This window comes from Cyanistes caeruleus, chromosome 3 (assembly GCF_971803275.1).
Source record: "Cyanistes caeruleus chromosome 3, bCyaCae1.hap1.1, whole genome shotgun sequence".
NCBI lineage: Eukaryota > Metazoa > Chordata > Aves > Passeriformes > Paridae > Cyanistes > Cyanistes caeruleus.
In genome coordinates this window covers 8,940,838-8,965,410 of record NC_141703.1, presented here as the reverse complement: position 1 = coordinate 8,965,410, position 24,573 = coordinate 8,940,838, and the positions used below count along the sequence as shown (strand labels likewise).

The following is a 24,573-nucleotide window of genomic DNA, read 5'->3' as shown; positions in this document are numbered from 1 at the left end:
TGAGTTCCATCCAAGGGTGCAGCTGGCTGTTGGGGTGTGGCCATGGAGCCCTGGTGTCTGTGACATCAGAGGGGACACGTCCCCAGGTGCTGTGGCTGCGGTGTCAGCGCTGCAGTGCGGCTCGAGGCAGCGGCCAGTGCGGCCGGCAGGGCCAAGGCTGGGCTGAGCGAGGGCCAGGCCAGGAGCACCAGCACCTGGAGAGCTCCCAGGGCTGGGGAGAGCGTGCAGAGGGTGCAGAGAACACCTCGGGTGAGGCAGGTGCCACCATTGGGGCGAGTGCCCTGTCCCCAGGCCCTACATTTCCTGACCCTGCTGCCCCAGCCACCCTCTCCCTGCTACCCGACCCCACTGAGCCCCTTCTCTCCCTCCTCCTCCCCCAGACCATGGCTGGAAAGGTCACCAAAATCCTGCTGGTGCTGGCTGTCCTCCATTATGCACTGAGGGCAGGTGCCCAGGCAGCGCAGACCACGGCAGAGGTCCTGACACAGCAAGAGGAACAGCAGGGCCAGATGAGTTGGCTGGTGAGAAAGATTGTAAATCTCTCAAGTGACTGGGCAGCTGGGAATAACTCCTGCTCAGTCTGTGAGCAGCAGGGCAGTCATCCTCTAGCGTGGGCTGAGTCTAACAGTGCCTGCATCCTGCTGGGGTGCCTCTGCCCAGCTGCTGTTTCCTGCCTGCTCCCCATCTCTCTTTTCCAGTTCAGGGTACATGGAGAACAACTGGCCTTACTCTAAAGACTGAGGCAAAGAAGGCATTAAACACCTCAGTCTCTTCCTCATCCTATCTTATTATATTTCACCTCCATCCAGTAAAGGATGGAGATTCTCCTTAGCCCTCCTTTTTGTTGCAAATGGACTTATAAAAACATTTTTTATTCTCTTATATGGTAGTTAATAAATAACCAGATTAAGTTCTATTTGGGCTTTGGCCCTTCTGATTTTCTCCTTGCACAACCCTAAGGCAGCTGTGCAGTGCTCCTGCAGTGGCCGCCCCTTCTTCCAAAGGTCATAAAGTCTCTGGGTCCATGTGAATTCCACCCAGCTGACTGGACAGGGTGTGGCTGTGGGGCTCCAGTCTCTCTGACATGAGAGGAGGGGGACACCAATGGCAGTGCCACTTGAGGCAGCAGTGAGTGGGGCAGGCTGGGGGAAGGCTGGGTTGAGTGACAGACAAGAAACACCAACATGCAGGGGAATTTCTCAGGCTGAGGAAAGGGTGCAGGGGCTGTGGAGATAGTTTTGGGAAGGGCAGGTGCAGCAGTGTCCAGGGCTGCCAGCTACAGCCAGTGCCTATGGGGATGTGCCTCCATCCTCAAGGAGTTCCTCAACCTTCTCCTGGCTTCCTCCAGGCTCCTGTACCTCCTCTCCCACCCATCCCTGGGTCCTTCATATCCTGGCCCCACTGCTCCAGCCATCATCTCTCCATCACCTAGTCCTATTGAGCCCCTTCTCTGCCCCGTCCTCCTCCTCCAGGCCATGGCTGGAAGCATCACCCAAGTCCTGATAGCAGCAGGAATCTTCCAATATGCAGCGAGTGTGGATCTCCCTGCAGTGAAGGTCACAGAAGAGCTCCTGAGGCAGCATGAGGAGCGGCGCAGCCAGGAGATGGCCAGACTGCAGAAGATGAAACAGAGGATACAGGAGCAGAGCAGACCCACCCAGGGAAGTGTGCTCTACTCAGCCTGCCAGCAGTGGTGGTTCTGGAACTGTGTTGAAATGATCCTCACACTTTTTGGGATCTACTGGCTGCCCAGTAAGAAGAGAGCTGGTTCTGGCAGTGGCAGCCAGGAGGAAACCACTGGCAGTGCCCAGGAGCAAGATGGCAGAGAACTGGGAGGACAAGACCTAGGATAAGGTAGGAACCTACCCTGCTTTTGCCTTGTCCTTCCCACAAACAGCATTCTGACAGCTGCATCCAGCCATGGGAGCTGTCAGCACCTGTGAAGTCCTGAGCTTCTGCAAAGACATCAACTGCCTGTTGCTCATGCCCAAGACCAACCACTGTGCACTTTTTCCACCAGAGCCAGGCACTGGGGGAGATCTGCTGATACCACTGCAGCCATGGGGACCAGGAGTCACAGAATGTGCTGTGCTTCCTCCTCTCCCACCTGAGGAGGCAAAAAGAGTCCAAATCCCTGCTTCCTGCACAGCCTCTGCAAATGGTTTCAGCTGTGATGCTCCCCCTGCCAGGAGATGCAGAAGAGATTTCACCCTTGTCCATCTGTTAATAAAATTGCTGATTTGCTTTGAGAAATCCTTTATCTGTGAGGGTCTGGGTAAGACTGTGTTGGGGGATGGCTCCATGTCCCCACTGTAACAAAGAGATGAAGTTTGTGCACCTGTTGATGTTTGCAGTGGTCACACTTGTGCTTAAGTACTCGGCACCTCCCTGTCTTCTCTCCTCCTGATGTCCTTGCCTCTGAACTTGCTTCAAAAGATTCTGCTGAAATCAGCAGTTCCATCACAGGGTCTTTTCCTCAAGCTCTTCTTTATAGGATGGTTGTTCCATAAACTGGAACACCCAAAGGCCTGCGGAGGCCATTGTGTCACCTATTTCTGACCATCAGATCCTGACCCACAGCTGGAGGCTCAGACATCTCTGGTTTGATGGGTGCTGGGAGACAGCCTCATGCACACAGACCTTCTGCTTTTCTCCCTGCACTCCTCTTCCAGGGTGGGAGCGTTGCCTGTGTCTCCCAGGCCCTGAGAAGTCACTCCTGGCACAGGCAGAGCGGTGTCTTTGGCCCAGGTGTCCAAGCCTGGCAGTGGTGGAGCTGCAGGGGAGGCCTGTGAGAAAAGGGAAAATGCTGCAAGGGGGAGTGATGAGGGAGGAAAGAACTGTGAGGAACAGTGAGGAGGAAGAATCAGTAGTAAAAATGTCATTTCCAAATAAATGCTTTTAGGACTAAACTGACATGGCAGTTAAGTATTAGCTTTTCATGTATTTATTATAGTTTTACACCTTTATAGTTTCATGTGTCAAGTATGGTCTCATGGTCATCTTCATGGATGTCAGCCCTGAAAGCAGGCATACCAGTTCCCTGTGCACTATTCTTACAGGTAAGCTACACAATAAAATTAAAAGCATTTTCATTCTTATCCCCAGCAGCAAATGTCAAGACGTCCAGAGTTTGTATGTATAATTGAGAGCATTTCACATATCAGGCTGTAAACAAAATACAATATGTATTTTTAAATCTAGAAGAGTGTCACTACCCTATAACATCATTTATATTTTTATTAAGATGCCTCAAAGGAAAGAAAAACAGAGAACCCTGGACAAAAGGATCAAATGCATCCTAAGCAAGTTTACTGACAATTCAGAACTGAGAGGAGTGGCCAGTCCACCTGAAGGCTGTATTGCCATTCTGTGAGACCTTCATAGGCTGGTTAGTGGAGCAGAGAGAAAATGAGGTTCAACAAGGGCACAAGTAGAGGAGGAATAGCCCCAAGTACCAATACAGATTGGGGGCTGACCTGTGGGAGAGCAGCTCTGCCAAGAAGGACCAGCAAGTCTTGGTGGGTGACAAATTGACCATGAACTGCCAGGGTGTCCTTGCAGCCAGGAGCACCAGTGGGATCACAGAATGCACTGGGGGGAGCGTGGGCAGCAGGTCAGGGAGGGGATCCTTTCCTCTGCTCACACCTGGGGTGCTGTGTCCAGGTCTGGGCTCCTTGGCACAGGACAGACACGGAGCTATTGGAGATGGCCCAGCAGAGGCCACAACGATGAGGAAGGGTCTGGAGGTCTCTGTTGTGAGGAGAGACTACAGGAGCTGGGCATGTTCGGTATGGGGAGGAGAAGACTGAGAGGGGATGTCATTAATGCATGTAAATATCTCAAAAGCAGCTGCCAAGAGGATCTGCCAGACTCTTTATAGTGGCCCAGTGACAGAACGAGGAGCAATGGCCATAAAATAAAACACAAGGAGTTCTACCTCAACATGAGGAAGAAGTTTATGTCAAAGCTGGCAGGACACTGGAACAGGCTGCCCGGGATGGTCATGGAGTCTCCCTCTCTAGAGACATTCTAAGCCCACCTGGATGCATTCCTGTGTCACCTGCTCCAGGTGACCCAGCTTTGGGCTGGACCGGGTGATTTCCAGAGGTCCCTTCTAACCCTGACAATCCTTTGACTCAGTGAACTTTATAATATAACTTATATTCTGTGAAATTTACAAGAAACTGCTTGTGTGTGCAAATGCTAAAGTGAAGCATAAAACGTAACGTGTAAATCATCTTTTTTTCCCCTCTTTGTTGCTTTTTCTTTCCCTGTTCCCTCGCCTCTTCCTCTTCCCCAGTTCTCTGAGTCCCTGAGGGCAGTACCGGGAATGCTCCAAGTCTCCATTTCCCGAGGGAGCAGCCGGGATTTCCCGGGACACACACGAGGAATTTCCAGGCGCGCTGGAGGGGCCGGCCATGGCGGGGCCTGCCCACCAGGGGTCGCCCTTCACCAGGGCCTGAGGCCCGCCGTGAGGGGACGAGGCGGGAAAGGCCCCGCCAATTCCCTTCAAATGACACTGTTACCATAAATATTGCTGAATGATCGTCCCTTCGCTAGAGAACACTGTTTTAATGTAGTTTCTCCATTTCGAAATTATGATTTTCCTTGGAAGGACATAATTTTCTGATTAGAGATATGTTTGTTTAGCTGCGGTGCCTCAAGCTTCAAATTTGATTGCGCTCATTTTAATCACATAACTGATCTTATTTTCAGTAACACGGAGTTGTTTGTTCCAAATGCATTTAGGAATTCTTATCTCAGTTATGTCACGTGCTGGAAGGGATGTTATTAATTCCTAAAATCATAAAACCCCAATTTACGGAAGAGAAGAGCTGGAAGAAGGAAGCATCTTTTAAATTTATTTAAACAAAAAGGCTCCATTTTAAATCCTTAATCCTGCTTATTCTGCCCTAAGGGACAGGCTCCAAAACCACACATGATCCTTGTGCCTCTGATGCGAAAGACCTGTCAAATGTCACATACTGAGTGCCACACGGTTACACTTGGCTCATGTCACATTGCCTCTGCCCGTGGCTTTTGTCTTTTGTTCGTGTCTTTTGTCTGCCATGTTTTACACTGTTTTCCTTCTTTCTAGATGTAACCCATCCCCAGAAACTGCCTGCTGCTCCAGCTGCCATTCTCATTCTTACAGCCTACATGACAAAGGGGAGAAAACAAACTAATTGAGTCAGTGGCACTTCACAGCCCAATTTCCTGACTCCTGTCCTGTACCACCCCTTCTGCCCTGTGATCAGAGTGCCTGCTTGTCCTCTGCTTGGAACTCTTTGGAACAAGAAAAACCTGAGCTTTCTCAGGTTTGCTTTGCTGCAAGACAAGCACCAAAGAGGGTAAACATAAAAAAAGTGTTGGAGTCAGAGGCACCGAGAGTGTGCCCTTATCTCTGACACCTGGCTCTGACATCCAAAAAAGCACTGAATTTCATATCACACAGTGAAAACAACTGTTAAATAGGAAAAATTAGGAGGGTGTGTAAATTAGAGAGTTTCTTAAGTCACTGGGTGAAAAGATTAAAGTTTGGAGTTTAAACTAGTTTAGAGAACAGAGAGACAAGATGGAGGATTCAGGGTGTTCCCTCTTGTCCTTTCTTCTTCATCTTCTTCTTCTAGAGGTTTTTGAGTAGTAGTAGGTGATTGGATAGAAGATGCCACAGTGCAGTGCACAGGTGTTGGGTCATTGGGTCACTAAGAAAAATAACGTACTTGGCATCTGTTAATTGGGTAAATAGACATATAAAAGACCTTGAAGAAGATCCTTGTTAGCCATTTTGCACCTTTCTATCTTAGTGCACGTAACTCCTTGTACTTCGTATATATGAAATATAGATAAAAGAAGAACAACCAACCAAGTCTGAACAAGAGAAAACTGTCTCTCTCTCATCAATCTCAGCCCAAGGGAGAAAAGAGCCCAACCACAAATGTCCTATCAAGACAAAAAAGCAAGGCAGGGAGAGGTTTTGGTGATGGAAGAAATTGCACCTGGCAAATCACATTTAACAGAATTTGTCTTCATTCTGCAGCATGCTCAAGACAGAGATGGATTTTCAGCAACCTTCATTTTCAGCCAAGGATTAAAGTGGGACCTACAAAGAAATAATTAATGTTACAAACACATGTAATCATCTCTCCCAAACTCACATGTTCAACAGTCACGTCTGTAGGCCATAAGGTGAGGAACAGGGATCCAAGGGCATACAAGGTCAGCAGCAAAATGTTGCTCGAGTTCCACAGAGCTCCCTTCCCAGCCCACTTCCAGCCTGCCACTGAGGATTGTCCATGCTCTCCAGGATATGTGTGCCAGGGATATGGGGCTGGAAGAGTAGGAGGTTCATTACCTTGTTCCAGAAGTTACTTAGGTGCTGTTTTAGGAAGAGGTCATCACTGGGCCATAAAGTGCTTGGAAAATGTCTTCTCTCACCCTTTCTTGGTGGCAATGGCGAGGAGAATGCCAGTGGAAAATTCCTGTGCATAATGAGGTCACACATACTAGTTTTTTCCATCTTTTTTAACTACCCAAGCAGTGAAAAGCAACTGGAGTGACAGTCAAGGCTGATCCAGACACAGCTCCAGGAAACATTCTGCAAGAATAGGACCTTGATGTAAACAGGAGCTCAGGACCTTAATGCAAATGGGAGTCACCGAAAACATCAGGCTGATCGCCTACTGAGATGGGGTTGTTCTAATAAGAAGAAATATTTGAAATCCTACCCCATCTCCTGAGCACAACAATGCCAAAATCCAAAGGTGGATATGGGAACATGTGACACCCCAGCTGGGCCTTGGAGCCTCAGAACCAGCGTGGGTTGGAAGGTGAAGGGACATTAAAGAGAGGGAACAGTTTGTACACTGGCCAAAATGCAGAGGTCTAATTTCTCCCCAGTAGGTAACAAGCACCGACATCTGTGAAAGTCACTGTGCAGTGAATAACAAACATCCAAATGTGGGGCATCCCGAGAGGCGGCCAGCCCAGCCCCGCCAGCACCAGCAGCTGCACTCCCAGCACAAAGCTGTCATTGCAGTGACTACTGACCGAGCCCAGCACCCCTTTAGAAGGAGAAGCTTCTCATCGAACTGTGCATTAGTGCCTGACTCGCAGAGCTGACAGCTTTGCTTCGTAATTTGGCTCTGACACAGGGAAATAGAGCAGCAAGAGAAGGCAGCAAATGCAGGGAAACCCTTCTAAGCTAGCTGTGATTCTAAAAAGTACTGTTGAACCTCTTCTTTGCATAAATGATAAAAACTACGCTGTGGCACAAAAAAGACTGGCTTTACAAACGGCACAGGGGAAACCTGCAAGTAAACCAAGCACTAAATAAGCATACATAACTGGATTAATTTGTTTTTAATGAGGTGCAATAATAAAAGTAATCATCAGAGAAAGGAAGGGCTCCATTTTAAAATGATTTTCTGACTTGCCACAAGTTTTATTTTCAAATTTGAGCCTATACATACATATATGTATAAGATGTGTGTGTATAAATATTACATACATATCATTTCCTTTATCTATATTGCCTTTTTCATCATTAAAGAATTTGAATCATCTGCCTTACACAGAGAAGTTTTAATAACCATGTTTGTATGGGAAATACAGTGTGTTTTTTCAGCTACTCACTAGTATCACTTTGTGAAGCCTTAAGTGGCTTAAAATGTCCTTTAAACAGTCTTAATTCTGCTTACTTCAGAGAAATCTCAACTTACAGAAAGCTGGAAGAGGGAAAACTTGTTCCAGAGCAGTATTGATATGATGCACCCAAGCACGAGCTTTATATCAAGTCTATAAGCAATAATTCTGACCCATATGGTTTACTGAATCAGAGCCTAATTTTGTAATATCCCATCCAAATTTATATCCTAGTACCTGAGTATTTTTCCTTATCCACTGGAATGTTGCCCTGCATAATTCATGAAGCTGTGAATTATTTTTATATATCCTCTGCCTCTATTTTTTTAAAAAAGACTGTTTGAAAACCAAACACTAGAAAAACTAAAATGCTTAACAGTGTTCTGAAACAAACTTAGACCATGATGTTGTGAACAGTACTAAGAGCAGTGAGAGATTATTCACACATGCAAGATAAATCCTAGATATAAATATTTTCTTGATCATAGCTTACACATTTGAGGGTGCAAAAACAAAGAAATTTTTTTTGTTCAAGTCCAATAATAATACTTCACATTATTTTCATTTATAACTTAAAAATACCTGTAAAACTTGCGCCTACTAAAAAAACTCAAATCAGAGTATAGTACCTTTAATATTTCTGTTACCTCCCTGTTGGACGCTTAACAAGCAAAATAGCATAAACTGCTACAGATGGATCTTTAGCACAGTTTAGCAGAGCTCTATGCATCCCATCAGAGTAGTACAGAGCAGTGAAATGAAGACAGACGGTGTAATAAGTGCAAGAGCTGCAAATGAATGGGCACAGAAATTGATTTTGAAATGTTCTTGGCACTTTCCCAATAAAATATTATCACTGTATTTAAAGAGAAGCGTTCCATGCATTGTTTCAGGATTACTAAGAATAAACTCTGGCCTCCTTAATTATTTTTCCTTCTGAGACCTATTTTCAGTTCAGCTGCAACATTTACATAAAAACCAAGCAAACTTCTATGGATTGTCAGAATTAAGGGGAATAAGAATTGTATTTGAGCACTGTGTCTAGTTTGGGTTCCCCAGGACAGGACAGATATGGAGCTACTGGAGAGAGTCCAGCAAAGGGTCACTATGATTTTAAAGAGCTGAAACACCTCTCCCACAAGGAAAGGCTGAGAAATCTGGGACTGCTTGGCCTGGAGAAGACTCAGGGAGGGAGACTCATCAGTGCAGGGAAGCACCTGGAGGGAAAGTGAAAACAGGCCAGAGCCAGGATTTTCCAAGTAGTGCCCACTGACAGCACAAGATGCAAAAGGCACAACTGGAGCACATTTCTGTCTGAACATCAGGAAACACTTTTTCACTGTGAGGGTGTCTGAGCACTGGCACAGGTTGTCCAGGGATGTTGTGGAGTCTTTGTGCTCAGATATTCCAAAGCTACCCAGACACAGTTCTGTGCAATTGGCCCTAGGTGACCTGCTTGAGAAGGGGAGGGGAGCTGGATCAGAGTGAGGCTGGACCACTTCCAACCTCAGCCATTCTGTCATTCTTTATAGGATGCTTTTACCACTTAAAATGTGTCATTCAAAAAAAAAAATTCTTGAGGAGACTGCAGTATCTTGAATATCCACCTCATTCATTTTCAATGTTAGTTAGGCCAACTGTTTCATTCTTTGAGTGGACAAGAACTACACACACAGAGTCAGGTTATTTTATGCTTTCCTAGATTTACAGCTGCAAGTGATAGTGCAACAGCATCCCCTGGAGAGCAGTCAACATTCTGCAGATTTCTAAAAGCATCTAGACCAGGCTGCTCTCAGGTGCACAAAGCTGGACCTGTGTGAATTTACATGATTCTGTGTTCCCTAACCCAGGCTGCTTACTTCTTAGGCAAAACTGAAAACAGCTGGGCTAGAAGGTTCTCAGGAAAAGTCTCATATGAAAGTTTTCATTTTTGTAAACCAAACCTTGTCTTACAATTTTGTTAATTTGACAAAACAAAACCAAAACCAACACCAAACCAAACAAAACAACACAACCCTAAACAAATGAACAAAAAAAAAAACACCCACCAAAAGAAATCTGCTATCAAACAAAAAAAAAACACCCCACCAAAACAATCAAGCAAACACCAAAACACCGGGGTGAGGTTTTGCTTATGGACAATGTTGTATTTGTGTGTGTCTGCATGTGTGTACACATCATGTAACACATGGTACCATGAAATATGTGTAACTAAGAGACCCAGACTGGATTAAAGCATGGCCAAGATGGAAATTTTAAAGAAGGTCAAATGCTGCACTAATTTTGATGAATCAGAAGTTGGAAATCTTCCATTTCCATTATCATGTATCTAACTTCCTTAGCATTGTTAAAGGATAACTTGTTTCTGCAGGTACTAGCTTCCTCAAGGACATAAAAACATTATTATTATTATCATCATTAATTGTATGTAAGACTCCATGACATTTTCTAATCACACTCAGTGTTACAGCCTGAAATCCCAGCAATCTGCATCATTCCTCAGTGCCTATGGCTGTGCCCAAGGTCCAGACACTGTTCTCAGCTCCCTTCATCACCTCCATGGGCCTCCTGGTGAGATCCCTGCCCTGGCAAGTAGAAGTGTGGTGTGTTAATAAAAGTCTATTATTTCCATCACAGCAATTATTGAGATCAGCTAACACCAAAGCAATAGCAAAATGTACTAGTTGACTTCAGATATTGATTTTTGTTCCTGTACTTTGAATTGCTTCCAAATACCGGCTGTGACAAAAATCTTGCAATTTAAATCTTGGATATCACACTGACATCTATTGTAGAAAAGATGCACTTAAGGAAATTCAGAATTTACAATGTATGTTGTACTGACAGACTAATTAATGAGACAAAAAGAAGTATTTGGTTTAAATATCAACAGTAGAGTGCCCAGTGGGATTCTTTGCTTCCTTACCCTATCAGACAATGCCAGAGCCGTGCAGAGAACTGCAGATGAACAACTGCTCTCTCAAGCATACAAGAGTACTTGTGTTCAGTAGAAATCACTTTGAGCATCAAAAAAATGGGATAACCTGCTGGACAAAGAAACTGTTAATTGTGACAGACATGCCTAAGAGCTCCACCATCCTGTTCATCGGAACAGGCTCGAGCCAAGGGAAGGAAAACCGGGGATAACAACGCCTATGGAAAAAAGTTCCAGATAAGGGTGAAGGTACTGCTATTTTAGAGTTTTGCCAGTTAAGCCAAAACTCTGAATTTCAAATTTCCTGCTCTGCAGAAAGCCCTGGCATTTGTGAACAGATGAAAAGTGATTCACTCATCACAGGTAGTTCTACATAAAGATACTGGAAAAAGCAATATTCTCTTCAGAGACTCTGTAACAGCTGTTATGTTTCTACCTAATCTGAAACCCTTGCCAAAATTATCCTACCTCTCCAAATGGAAAATGTGACATTTTGTAATAAAAATCAAACAATCAAACCCCAGAAACTTCTAGTCTTGTCTCTTAAGGAAGAGACATGCATGACTGTCCAAGCACCTATTCAGCATTTCCTACCATCCCATAATTTCTCATGTTGGCCAATATCTACCATATCTAGTAATTAAGACAGTGTCTCCTGTTAAATTACTACACTTTATCAATCTCAGTAGCAGACAAAACCTCAGCGTGCTCTTGAAGCAAAAGGTAATTCAGTGCAGCACCAAAACTAATGTGTAATTTTCATTGTGATGAAATGGCAGTGCATGCACCAAAACTCAGGCTATACTGAAATTTGGTTTGTATTATCAAGTAACAGGAGAAAAAGTTGACCCAGGAAAAGAGATTCTGTTGTGCAATGCCAAGAACATTTCATTTTCAAAACAGGCGTTCATATCACTGTCAAATTATCTTTACTGAACAGAAACCACAAAATCTTTTGTGCAGCTTTGTAAGTGGAGCCCATACAGATCAGGGTTTTCTAGAACCAACAGAAATTATGCTGGAAAATCTTTAGCTACACTGTCAACCCTATCAATGGGCACCAACAGAAGCTAGTTTATGACAGAAAATAACATTAATGAGATGTTCTAGCCATTTGCAGGGCATTTTCACATTTTCAATGCTCTAGACTGCCAAGGTCTATGTGCTAGAAACCACGTATGGTACAATTGTGAATAAGTCAGAAAACAGGGCTCTAAGGAACACAGTACCAACACAGACCAGTATGTGGGTATCTGGAATGTAAAATGGCAAAATGGCACTGAAGAGAAGTGAAGAAACCAAAATCAGAGGATGGAAGCAAATATCTCTCTGAGCAGATCATAAGCCCCATAAAAAAGAAGGAAAGAGAAAGAACAGATCAGTTGAATCAAAAAGAAGGTGTGAAAACGCAAGTGAGGAACTGCACAGGGTTGAAGGTACTTGGATGAAACAAGTGGCCAGCACGAATCTGAGAGAAGCCAGCCACAACTTCAGAAAGGTCTTTCAGCATCCAAACAACAGTGCTCTGGCGCTTGCTACTGCTGTGTCAGCTGCTGGTTACTGCCTGGAGCCTCCAGCAAGCTGTACCTTCCACCTCTCCTTGGGAAGGCCCTCAATTACTGTGGCTGCATGTCCAGAGAAAGTACCAGAGATTACCAGGCACCCATAAGCCATTGATGAGAAATTCACTTATGGTGCAGAAGTTCACTCCATCAAGGGCAGAAGTGACAACTGTGAATTTGTGTACTGAAAGAGTTACTCTTAATCTGTACTTCAAGATTTTCCTTTTTTTTTTTTTTTTTTTTCTTTTTCTTTTAAGTGGAATCTATTCACTGACCTAAATTTTCTGTTCCTCATAAGCTCTGCTTGGCTCATGCATGAAGGAAAGGGGCCAAAAATGGCCTTGTGCCATCGCTGGTCTGCTGGGGACTTGAGTATCTTCCCGTGTAAATTGGCCTCGGGCTGCCCTCGTTTGGATTTGGCTCCATCCTTCAGCTTTGGCTGCAGCAGCCCCCGAGGGGCCTTTCCTCAGCCAGGAATAACTCAGCAGCTCTCCGGCCACCCTTCCAGCCCCTGGATCTCTCCAGCAGACCCAGCATTCATCCCTGAGCCAAATGGCAGCATCCCTGATAGCAGCGGGGCGGGGGAGGATGGAAAACCCAGTTAACCCTTTTTCCTCGGGGATGCACAGACGGGTCGGGCAAAGGCGGTGCACCGGCTTCCCTGTGTGAAGGAAGAGCTCCACGGCAGGACGAGCCGGACACCAGCACCGGATCGGTCCCTGGCGTGTCTTAGCCCGGCGGTCCGGAGATCCGGGTCCGCCACAGCCACCCCGGGCGGCCACCGAGGAGCGCTCGCCGAGCGCGGGTGGGGCAGCGGCGGCGGGCGAGGAGCGCTGAGCGGGCACTGAGCGCCTCGTACCGGACCCGGACCGGCTCCGCCGGGGCTCCCGGCCGGCATCGCCCATCGCCCCGGCATCGCCCATCGCCCTCGCCCCCGCCTCGGCAGCAGCGCCTCGCCCGCCCCGTCCGGCAGCGGGAGCGCCCCTTTCCCGCCTCTCCGCTGCCTCCCCGCCCGCCTTCCCCGCGCTCCCTCCGCCCCCTCGGCCGGCAGCTCCCGCCCGCCGCTCCCCGCTGCGCAGAGCGGCCGCGCCGGCGGGGGATGGAGAGCCAGCGCTGCTTCGCCAACCGCTTCGATGACTACCCGGGCAGCCCCGCGGCGGCGCCGGACAGGGACGCGGCGGTGCCGCTGGTGACGGCCACCATCGAGCGCATCCTGCGGGAGCTGCCGCCCCTGGGCGGCCCCCGCGGCTGCCCGGGCGGGCTGTACGGCGGCGTGGCCGGCGTGGCCTACATGCTGTACCACGTCGCGCAGTGCCCGCTGTTCGCGCCGTCGCGGGACTCGTACCTGCGGGCCGCCCGCCGCGTCGTGGACGCCTGCCTGCGCTACCAGGAGGGATGCGGCGAGGCCGACGCCGACACCCGCGCCGCCTTCCTGCTGGGCGGCGCCGGGGTGTACGCGGTGGCCGCGCTGGTCTACCGCGCCCTGGGGCTGCCCGACTACGCGCGGCCGCTGGGCAAGTTCAGGGAGCTGAGCGAGGTGTGCGCCCCGCTCTCCTTCCTCGAGTGCGGCTCCGACGAGCTGTTCGTGGGCCGCGCCGGGTACCTGTGCGCCGCGCTGGTGCTGAAGCAGCGGCTGGGCATGGAGGTAAGGGCGGGCCGGGGGCAGCGGGGGCGGCTTTCCCCCGGGCCGGGACAGTGCCCCCGCTGCTAGAGGGACTCGCAGCCGTGCCGCTGCCGTCTGCAGCTTGCACTTTCGGGGACCAGCTTCAGAGCCCCCGGGGAGCGAGTTCCCTGGTAGCTGTTCCTCCTCAGCGCTCCTCCCCGCAATGAAAAGATGCGGCTTTGGCCAGCGGGGACGGGATGGGGGCCCGGCTGTGCAGCGGAGCCCTGCATCCCGGGACACGCCGAAAGCATCAGCTGTTGGTTGCCGGCTGGTGAATTACTTGGCAGAAGCCACCCCGGGCTTTTCAAGAGTATTTCCGTAAAATGAAGTGGGTGAGAAAAGAAATAGCATGAATAAAACAGAGTGAGGAACCCTGTAATACTAAGCGGTGCTGTGCTATAATTTCTAGGCAAGGAACCAGATTTTCAGAGGCATTTGGTCTTGCTAACCCTAGCATACAGACTTTTGGAATTCTGGCCGTGTATTTTGGTGCTTTTCATGAATGAGAGCAGGGTTTTTTTGCTGTAAGCGTGAGATGTGGTTATGGTTCAACATAGTGTTTGATTCAGTAGTCTGGACTTTACCCTAGGACATTGTCATTGTCAGTACAGTTCAGCTGACAATTCAGAGCTTCCTCTGATTATGGCATAATAACTATTGCAACTGATTGTGTTTGCTGTGGTGATTGTTACCAAGTGGTCAGTGTGGTATCTGAGCATGCAGTTGGTAGATTTTTTTTCCCCTGTCCTCTTGTCAAGTCCAATCTGTGTTTCCTCGGTTAATCGCTGATTTGCAAGTTCATATGCTTCTGGCTTTCTTCCCTCCCAGGAGAGGAAGCAAGATGTATTTATAAGTAAATAAATGATGTAAAAACCAGTGGCTCTGCCCCATCCAATACCAGTCATTGCAATTGGAGTCTGAGGAAATTCACTTAATGGAGGTCTCAGGAGACTTGAGGGTATCCAGAGAAGCCAGGAAGAATGTTAAGTCAGTTAAATACTGTGATTGCCTTGAGCTAGAATCTGTAACCACACTAAGCATTTCAAGTAGCGTACCGAGCCTGCTATTACCTTGTACAGGATTGTCTGACAATCATAACCATAAACATGGTTCTGTTATTTGCAACCATAACATAACCAAACTCTTCATTTTGATGGCCTTTCCCATGGCAGGAAAGTTTTGTAGACACATCAAAATCCATTGTGCAGCAGCACCTGCCTGAAGGGATGGTTTCTCATGGAGAAAGAATCCATCCCTGTTGGTTCCGTTTGCACTGGGCAAGTGTGTCCAGCACCCGTGTCAGTGCTTGTGATGGTGTTGTGACATTCCAGCAGGAGGAGGTGGCATTCTGCACTCTACTGCTTTATTTAATGCTTTTTCCATTTGGCTGACATCCCTGAGAGCAATTGCTAAACGGTCGGGAGAGTGGGTGCAGTCACCTCTCACAGGCAGTGTGAGCAATGGGAGAGCTCTCCTTTATTTGCTTGCTTGGTGAAAAATTGTGCTAAACACAGCTGTAAAGAGTTAAACATCCCTACAGATAAGCACAGGTATGCACTTAACTGTGGAATCTATTTAGCAGATGGGTTAATTGCTATTTTGCCAATAAAATGTATCCTCTGACCCCTTGCTGATGTTTTAATTGATAAGCTAATGTCCTTCTATAGTATTATTTCTTCTGTCAAATATATCATAATTTTAAATGCATAGTGCAAGAAACAAAGCACACCATTAATCATTAATAAAATCAAATTAAACTTTTTAATTTTAACAAAGATTTAAAAAAACTTGCAACTGAAATATTTTGCTTCTTTGTGAGGAGAATTATGATTTCTAGTCTGTATGTACTCAAGCTTGAGCAAAATTTGTGTCCTTTGATAAATATTCCCAGCCTACTACAGAATTATTTTAATTAGTACATTGCCAGACCAACCCCTGCATCTTTTTACAAATGAAGAAAGGGATGCCCAGAGAGAGTTCATGTCATTTATTACTCAAGGTCAAACTGTAAGCCAGGTACATCCCAGAATAGAAGCAATATCTTGTGATTCGAACCGCTGGAAAATGCTACCTCCTGTAATTTGATTGTGCACAGCCTCACATGGCTCATTGCAGCATGTTTTCTTGTTACCCACGTTCTTTTTTTTTTTTTTGTGCTTTTTTTTTGTGCTTTTTTTTTTTTTGAGGACACTGAGCGAATATTTCCAGCACAAACTGAAATCCATTCCTTACATTGAAACACAGCCGCTGCTGCCCGCATGATTTTTTCCTCTGAAGGAGTCAAATGGTGACCTATATATGAGAAATTGCTTGTCCTTGAAAAAAACCTTTTGAGGGAATTCTATAATTTATGTCTTGGGTTTGTTTTTTGTTTAATCCAGGCAGGGATGGAAGGAGACAGCTTTATTTCAGCAAACTCAAGTTCAGCTCAGATGTTGTGCCTCAATACTTCAATTTCTTGCTAAAGATTCCTGGTGTCTTTAAGCTCCACATGTTCTTCATGAAGTTAATGGACTGTCCTGGTGGATCCAGTCTGTTGGATAACACCGACCTCATGTGAAAAAGGCATTTGCATTCAGCTGGTTTTCAGATTTTTAGGCTAATACAGCATTTTTTCCCTGATTAATTAATTGGGACTTTTTGCATGAGTAAGGATTACTTCAGCAGTCAAGGCTTAACAGGATTTGACTTTCATGATGCACTGTGCATTAGGAAAGATGTTTATTTTCATCCCTTCTTTAATTTCCAGTATATTGCAGTCAGTGTGTCCCAGACACAGAGGGATAAAATATTGTTTTGGCAGAAGAAATGTGTCATTTGGATAAGGTGAATGTACTTTAGCTGTCCTTAACTGCTGTGTTTTCACCATTCAGAGGGAAAAATTTTCTTTTATTCTCTCTTAAGTACATCTTTTTCCAATGCTTGTAGTTGGTTCATTGTGTGTCCTTGGGGAAATCTGTCAGTCCTGCTTTTAATTACCTTCACTCACTCTCTGCTTGGGCAAACAGCAGTAAGACAGTTAAAATGGTGGTCCCATCCCTCTGTTTGGATGATATTTTATCCTCTGCTCGATTTTTCTCTGTGGTGTTCTGTCCCATTTCGTGGTTGATGGAGCATGGTGTGCCGCGGTCGTTGCACTCCCTTCTGGCAATGTAACTGTCAGATGACAGAGGAAAAGGTACGGAAGTTCAAGTGGCTCCTTGTATTACCATCTGCTAAAGATGTTGCTGCCTTTTAGCACAGCTTGGGTTATCTTTTAATAACTGACTGTATGGATGGGCTCAACTGATTTCCACTGGCTTGGGGTTGCAGCAGCACAGAACAGCGGTGGTGCCCTGTAGGAGACAGGGCAGCGTTTTGCACAGCCTGTGCTGTGATTCCATTGGAGACCCTGGTTCCAAAAGACTTTGGGGACCCTGTGAGAGATCCTTGCTGCAGCTGCAGGGGTGACAGGGTGAACCAGCACACTGTGGCAGCAACATGGCCAAACCTGTTTCCTTGGGATCTGAGGCACTGGGGAGTCTCAAGAGCCTGTAGAGGCTCTCTCATAGCACAGTGGTTAAGCTTCTTGTCTCTGTGGCAGAGGGACATCTCAATTTCCTTTTCCAGCCAGTGCTAGGTCGTGAACTGGTGTGTGTTTCCAGGGGTGTTATCCTGTCAGTGTGCACAATTCAGATATTCTGATATTCTGTCATATGGCCCAGAAAGGGCCATGGTGTTTCTAGCAGGGCCTCGTTGAGTGTAGGGCCCTGCTGAAAACCATTCTCATCCTGGCTGCCATTTGTCACCAGAGCCTCTTTAGTCTTGGACCTCAGGAGATTGCAAATCAAGCTAAACAAGTACACCAGTTCTGTACAAAAGCAGGAGCAGCACTGCTGTGGGATGTCTGGGATCTGGGTGCCAGAGCAAGGGAAGTGTCAGGCGTTATTTTAAAAGGCAGTGGAATGGATGGGTGTTGCAGTGTGTGGAACTGGGTCCAACCAGTGTGTATATTGTAATATTCTGGATACAAATGAATGAACACTATTTTCTTTCAGCTCCTCAAACAGTTCTAGATGATGTTATTGGTTCCTTAGAGCCTTCCCTTCAGATAGTCAGCGAGTGTTTGAAGACTATTATTGGAGGCTGCTTTGCTCCACTTTTTCCTTTTCTTTCAATCTCTTAGGAGAAAATTGGAAAGTGTGAGAGGAAGAATCTTCCTGAGTCCTGCCTAGAACATGTTCATTTGCAACTCCTTAACGTGGAATGCAGATGTATTAATGCTGAACATAGTGTTTCTGAAAGGTATACAAATTAAAGATCTTTGAAGGGAGAGCTGCAAAATACCCACAAAACTGATGCTCCTCCAAGTGCCTAGTGCAGAATCCCTGTGTCAGGCTTTTAATCTCACCTGCACCTGAAAGGGGAGGGTTGGCCTTTGAGGTGAGATTTCATTCTTTCACTGTGGCCATTAAAGTCCTTTCTCTCTGTGGAAGAATTTGCCAATTTATGTGAAACGTTGTGGTGTTTGAAATGTCTGATATTGTGGTGCTAGCTGGGACTGTGCTGATTTCATTATTTCATTTCACACAGGCCACTACACAGCCAGGATATCTTTTTTTGCCAGAGGATTAAAATGAGTTAACAGTAAAGATAAAATCTTTTTATTCTAGCCTGCCTCTTTTAAAGGTACAGTCTCCTAGCCATGGTTTCCGAAATTACACACAGGAGGTAAATTTTGCATTGGTTTGTTTAAACTGATGAATTTAAACCAGCCATTGAAAACCGTGTTTTTCTAAAGTAAACTGTAAAACAAAGAGAATTATTAAAATCTGGAGTTATTTTTTTTAGGGAACCTGAAATAATTTGGGTGTACATTTCAGCATTTTCCTGTTTCTCTTCAGCAATCCAGTGCGAGTCCTTTTTATTTTAACAGCCTTCAGATTGTGAGATGGGAACATCTTGATAATGGCTGGATTCAGTTCAATGCAGTGGACCCTGAATATTCAGCTGTAGAGTAAAAGTAGAAAACCGGAGCTTGAAAATGTTGAATTTCAAGTGCACTGTTTACCAGCCAGCAAAAAAACCACTGTAATACAGACTGGATCCTGCTGAAATTGGAGGTTTGATTGACATAAGTTAAGTGACATAAGTTATGTATTCTGCTGCAGAAATATGGATTTCAACCACTTATAGCTGAAGAGCAGTATTAAAAAGACAGTTCTGTACAAAAGCAGTGCTGTGTCTCTGTACCTCTTTGTGCTGTTGGAGAACGTTTGCCTATGCAGCAGCATCTTTCTGCTGAAAAAGCAGCCCAGGCAGTAATACTGATGTTATAGTAAGAGACACTTTTTTTAAGAAAAAGGAAATATATTTATGCAGAGGCATCTCTTGTATCTGGAATAGATCTCTACTTCCCCATCCTTCTCCTTTAAATTTCATATGCCAGCATTTAACTATTAAACTTTGTTAGTTCAGTCACCTCCCTCATTTTCCCCATGGAGATCTTTGAGGTCACCCTTTGGAGCTGGTCGGTGCAGAGGTGTTGAAGGCAGGGTCCCTGCCCTCTGCAGCGCTGCCTCTGGCTTGAAGGTGAGAGCTGCAGAACAAAGCAGAGGAACTGAAATGAGGGAATGTTTGTGGAAAGGTGCTGGGCAGTTACTTGGACCTGTGGAGTGTGTCTGGTGCCTGAATCTCTGGAAGCATCTGGAGCCATCATTGTTTGAAGCAGGGGATCTCTGGCAGAGAGGGGCTGGGCTGGGAGCTGCTGTTTTTCACAGCATTTGTTATTTGGGCTCACTTTGGTGGCACACTTTATTGCCTTGGGTTTTCAGATTTTTGTGTGTTTTATTTTATGCGTACACCAAAGAACTTTATTACATTACTGTGTTTCTACAGGTAGCAATATTTGACACTGATGTTTTCCCCTCATGGGTTTTTTGCCTGTTTCTTAGACAGGACCAAAAGCCACAGTTAACTGTGTTAACTCACAGGTAGCACTGGATGACACAGCAGAAAGGAAGAGTGTGCATATCAAACATGCTTATGAGGTGGAGTGTGTGGAGGCAGAGACAGGCAGGCATGGGCAAAAGAGATGTTTGACAGAGGCTGAACAGAGAGGTGAAGAAAGAGACAATTTAAAAATTATTTAAAAAGCAAAAGAACTACTTGCTGGCAAAAACAGAAAAATGGAAAGGTGCAGGGGGTAGCAGAACTCAAGGCTGAAGGGAAAAAAGCAAGAAACAATGTAGTCCCCAGAGCAGGGGTGATTTAAAACTAAAATCAAATTCTTTGACAGACTGTTGGAGATCTGATGGCCAATGTATTCAATTTAGAAGAAGGTAAAAGTTCAACGGAACAGTAAACACAGGGAGAAGAGGACAAGCAGAGGAGTAAGCTACATTTTGTTAAGGAAAATTACTATTTTTGTCTGCTTGTTTTTTGTTTGTCACTCTTCTGTCCCCATATTCTCTTAGCATACGCTCATACATTTACAAAAATAGCTGTCATCACATTCAGTGCTTGCAAATCAGAGCACAGCCTTATGTGTTATATTCCATATTTTCTTTAAGGAATGACTGAGACAACTACTGATGTCTGGAAGCAAATACAGGCTTTTTCACGAACACTGCCATACTTCTGACACTGATATTTTCCTGTTACGTGCATATAATACTATAAATCAGTGTGTAACCTAAACAGTAACACTGTTAGTAAACTTTACTTTGGTACTAAGCTAAAGAAGCAGGAATATGAAGGACTGAGCTGCACGAGGGAGGAAGAAAAGAGCACCAGACTGACAACAGTTACTTTGTAATAACATTCTCAGCACTTCACAACACTGAGATAGAGGAGTAAAAGTAATCTGTAAGTTCCTCTGTGGCCATTTAATACACATTGTTAGAACATTAGGTTTTTATGTAAAGGAGTAGCACAGCGATGCACCATAACTGGCAGGGTGCAGATGTAAGAAAGATCCACTCCTTTTGTCTTGCCTTCATTAAATCAGTAGATCCCACTTTTCTCTGTTAATTCAGCTGGACAGTCTTAAAATCACCCTACAGCCCCATTGGCAGGCTGTGTAAAGATTGCAGAGCAGGTTCCCAGCCTTGCCTCCGAGCAGTATTGAAGCTCTGTTGAGAGGATCAGGGAGCCAATCAAGATGGGCAAGTCCCATGGTCCTGCTGTCACCCAGCTTCTCTATTCTACCCCTTTTTTAAAAAAAATGGAATTCAATATATGCAATTAGGTCACTATTTTTGATAAGATGATCTGTCAAAATATGTCTTTGTCTGTGTCTGTCATGGCAGGGAATTCTTCGACCATTGACAAGCATGAGATTAAGCATCGAGTGATGTTGTGTAACCTTCTGTCCAGTCCATTACAGCAGAGCTCAGGGATGATATCTTGTCAAAAACAGTTATTTCTTATCTGTGTTGTAGGCTTATTTTCAATTGATAGTTAGTGAGCTGGAGTACCACGGCAAAATAATTAAAATAGCTGTTTCATTTTAGGCAAACATGATCAAAAAGTATTTTAATAGCAGTCCAAGCTGTGGTTGAGTCATTTGGTGTTTCTCAGCTCAGTATATTTTGATGTCTGAGAGAAGAACCATAAATCTATTTTTGCAGTAGATCAGCATTCCTGAATTCTTCATTTTAATGGCTTGGTATCTCTTGTTGAAGAACAGTGGATCATGAGTGAGATGGAAAGGATGTCTGATAGCATTGAATTATCTGGGAGGAAAAAAAATGAGGCAGATAAATACACCTTCTGTCTGTCCAAGGCATTTAGTTATTTTGTGTGGCTGATCTTTTTTCTTCACAGGATGCTTCCAGTCCCTCATTGGTACAATGTTAACATGGTTGAGGATTACAAACTGGGAATGTGCTGGTCATATCTAGATTTCAGCATCAAGGAAATGAAAGCTGCTGTTAAAAGTGTGTGGTCTGAGTCTAGAAGAAGCACAGGACAAAGCAGCTCTGTGCTGGTAGGTCAGTGCAGAATTGGAAGATGGTAATTATTGCATATTCTATACTGGTGGCGTTCTGCAGTTTGTCTGCTCTGTCCTGACAACCAAATAATATCCCTACCACAGAGCTGACAGGGACCTTGAGAGGTAATTTAGGCTGCCATCTAGCCCACAGGAAGGTGTACCTGTGCCTGTCATTCCTGGCAGCCCCTCCCTGACTTGCTCTTCATACCCCAGGCAGTGATGAGGGATCCGCAGTCTGCCCTGGATGTCTGACACACTGCTTTGTCAGAAAGTCCAGCCTAATGACTAATCTGAATCTTGCTGTAATTTAAGCCTGATTTTCCTTGTCCTCTCCATGGAGAAATAGCAAGAAACTGTTCCTCTCTGCAGAAGCTCTTTTTATTATAATTCAAGACTATTACAATTTTTGCCCTTATTTTTTTCCTACCCTAAACAATCCTAATCCTTCCAATTTTCCCATGTGTGTCATGTTTTCTACATCTCTGGTCATTCCCATTGCAGTCTGCCAGTCTCCCTCCAGCCTTTCCTGAAGAGTGCCAGAAATTGCACACATGGTTCTGGCAAAGACCTTTCTAGTTCAGCAAAGAGATAACTCTGTTTCTTCCAGGTCTTTTTTCCATATACAGAGCTGAGTAAGGTATTTGTATCTCACACTGGCGTGACACTGACTCACCTCCAGCTCATGACCTGCTATTATCCAGCAGCCTTTTAATGGGCTGCAGCTCATGGACAGGTATTCTTTAGGAAAAGTGTCTGAACAAGTGAAGTAGGTAGGGGTCATGTGGAGACAGGGAATCATTGAACACTGTGCTGTGATATGCAAGATGAGAAGCTTCTTCAGCTGAAGGAGCTTTGTGTCATTAATGCCAACTAGAGAATCTCTTTTCCTTTGTTCCCTGAATAAAACTGGGAATATGTTATTCTGCATTGTAGCTTGAGGTGTGCCATTACATCTCCAGGGGACATCTGTGAAGTGATAAGAGTTCTTTTGTGGAAGTACACTTGGAACAATACATTTGAGAGGACTCAAATGAGGAATTTGAGAAGAATTTGTATTAAGTGAATTATTTTGTCCGCATTAGAAATCAAGGACTAAGTGAAATCTGAAGTGTCTTGAGGTTAAATTTAGTCTGTTCTTGTGATTTACTTTAGTTGCTAATGTAAAGATAAGTCTCAGTGTTGTCTTTTCTTTTTGCCATCTGTGAAATGGCTAATGCTATACTTGCTTTAGTTTTCAAAGACTAAGCCAGTGATAAAATAGTCAAAATTCCAGTTATAATAGCAATGGACTACAAGATACACATTCCTTGTAGAGCTGTTTAAATTTGATCTAAGTTGGTCAAATATGAACTCAGGGAAAATTCTTAGCAGTAGAACAGAAAAAGAAACTTGTTCAGGCTCTTTAAATAAATATTGATTTGTCTGTTTTTGGTCTTGCAGAGCTGAATCAATCATGAACTTTCTTATACCAAGCTGCCATTTTCATCCATACATGTTTTCTATTACACCATCAAAAATGCCTGGAAATAATGCTCATTTAACTGCTACACATCCAGAAGACAAAACACAGAGTTGTAGTGTGGATGCTCTTGTCCTTCTTCGATTTTGTTCTCTAAGCACTGTGGGACTGCTATCTTATTTTGATAAAACAAAAATTTAAAATAAGCATAACACGCAGCTGAGCTGAGTCAAACTTGGACTTGAATCTAAGGGTCTCTGAATGAATAAAATCGACACCATCTATCTGAACAGTGGATGAGCATACTCAGGTTTGGATTTGGCTCAATTGTAGGGTTAAAACATGGCCACAGCTGGAAGGCACCTCTGGACATGTTCTGGTCCAGCCTCTTGCTCAGAGCAGGGTCCACAAGAGCAGATTGCCCAGGGCTGTGACCACTTGGTTTTGAATAACTCTGCTCGGTGCCTTTCCTAGGCAACCTGTTCATGTGCTTGGCCGCCCTTACAGTAAAAGGCTTTCTTTTTATATTTAAGTAGAGTTCAGTTTAGTAGAGTATAGTTTATATATTTATATTTAAGTGGAATTTTCTGTCAGTGGGCACTGCTAGGAAGTGGCTCTGGCTCCTCTGCTCTCCCCTATCAGGTGTTTATACACATTGATGAAATCTCCACAGAGCCTTCTCTTCTCCAGGCTGAGCAATCCCTGAGTTAGTACATGGAAAAAACACACTCGTTCCTGCTCTGTTTGCCTCTTTCCCCCAAAACCTGGCTCACAATGCCATTCCACCTCCTCTGACTTCCTCTAGTACCTTGAATGGGTGAAGGATTGCAGTTTTTTTCTCTTGTAGTTCCAAGCAGGGAAATCCAGAAGTGTCGAAAGGACCCACTCAGCACCATGGTCTTCTTGTCAGTCTTTATCAGTATCAAGGAAGGGCAGAATCTTCTCTTAGTAGCTAAATATTAAGGTTTGACAAAATCATTCCTGGTTCTGACAGGTAATTGGGAAGTTTGTGGATCTGAAAAGTTTTGGTATAAAGATTTATTTTTTCCTCTGGTTTAGTGGATGCTGCAGCACGAAGGCTTCTCAAGGGCCTCACAGCCCTGCAGCTCAGAGTGTCTGTCAGTGAAAATGCCAGGATGATTGTAGGAGATAGACCATGCCCCACCATTGAAAGAAGACAGGAAATACCCTGAAAGTGCCTGTGCCCCTGCACTGCAGGAACATTATCTCCTGACTGTCAATCAAACACCTCAGGCTGCTGTTTGCCAGTGGAGGAGGAGAGTCCCCTGTCCCATGTGGTTTGTGGGCAGCCAAGGATGCATCTGGGGAAAAAGA

General features: G+C 45.2%; 2 protein-coding genes across 2 annotated transcripts in view; both read left to right on the top strand.

Moving 5' to 3' along the window:
- Positions 1 to 67: 67 nt before the first annotated feature.
- Positions 68 to 2,253, top strand: LOC147653935 (uncharacterized). Its single transcript, XM_086879765.1, has 4 exons — positions 68 to 254; positions 381 to 521; positions 1,473 to 1,854; positions 2,021 to 2,253. Exons 2-3 carry the CDS (start codon positions 384 to 386, stop codon positions 1,851 to 1,853), a joined length of 519 nt encoding a protein of 172 aa, XP_086735891.1. The 5' UTR covers positions 68 to 254; positions 381 to 383; the 3' UTR covers position 1,854; positions 2,021 to 2,253.
- A 10,930-nt stretch (positions 2,254 to 13,183) lies between these two features.
- The window catches only part of LANCL3 (LanC like family member 3), a 35,855-nt gene continuing 24,465 nt past the window's right edge, over positions 13,184 to 24,573 (top strand). The window contains exon 1 of the mRNA XM_023923455.2: positions 13,184 to 13,786. Coding sequence (XP_023779223.2) covers positions 13,241 to 13,786 — 546 coding nt within the window. The 5' untranslated portion in view covers positions 13,184 to 13,240. The remainder of the gene's footprint in view (positions 13,787 to 24,573) is intronic.

Coding starts and splice junctions, on each gene's coding strand:
- LOC147653935 (XM_086879765.1), top strand. CDS start 384: ATGGCTGGAAAGGTCACCAAAATCCTGCTGGTGCTGGCTGTCCTCCAT. Junction 522..1,472: donor AGGGCCAGATGAGTTGGCTG/GTGAGAAAGATT, acceptor CTCCTCCTCCAG/GCCATGGCTGGAAGCATCAC.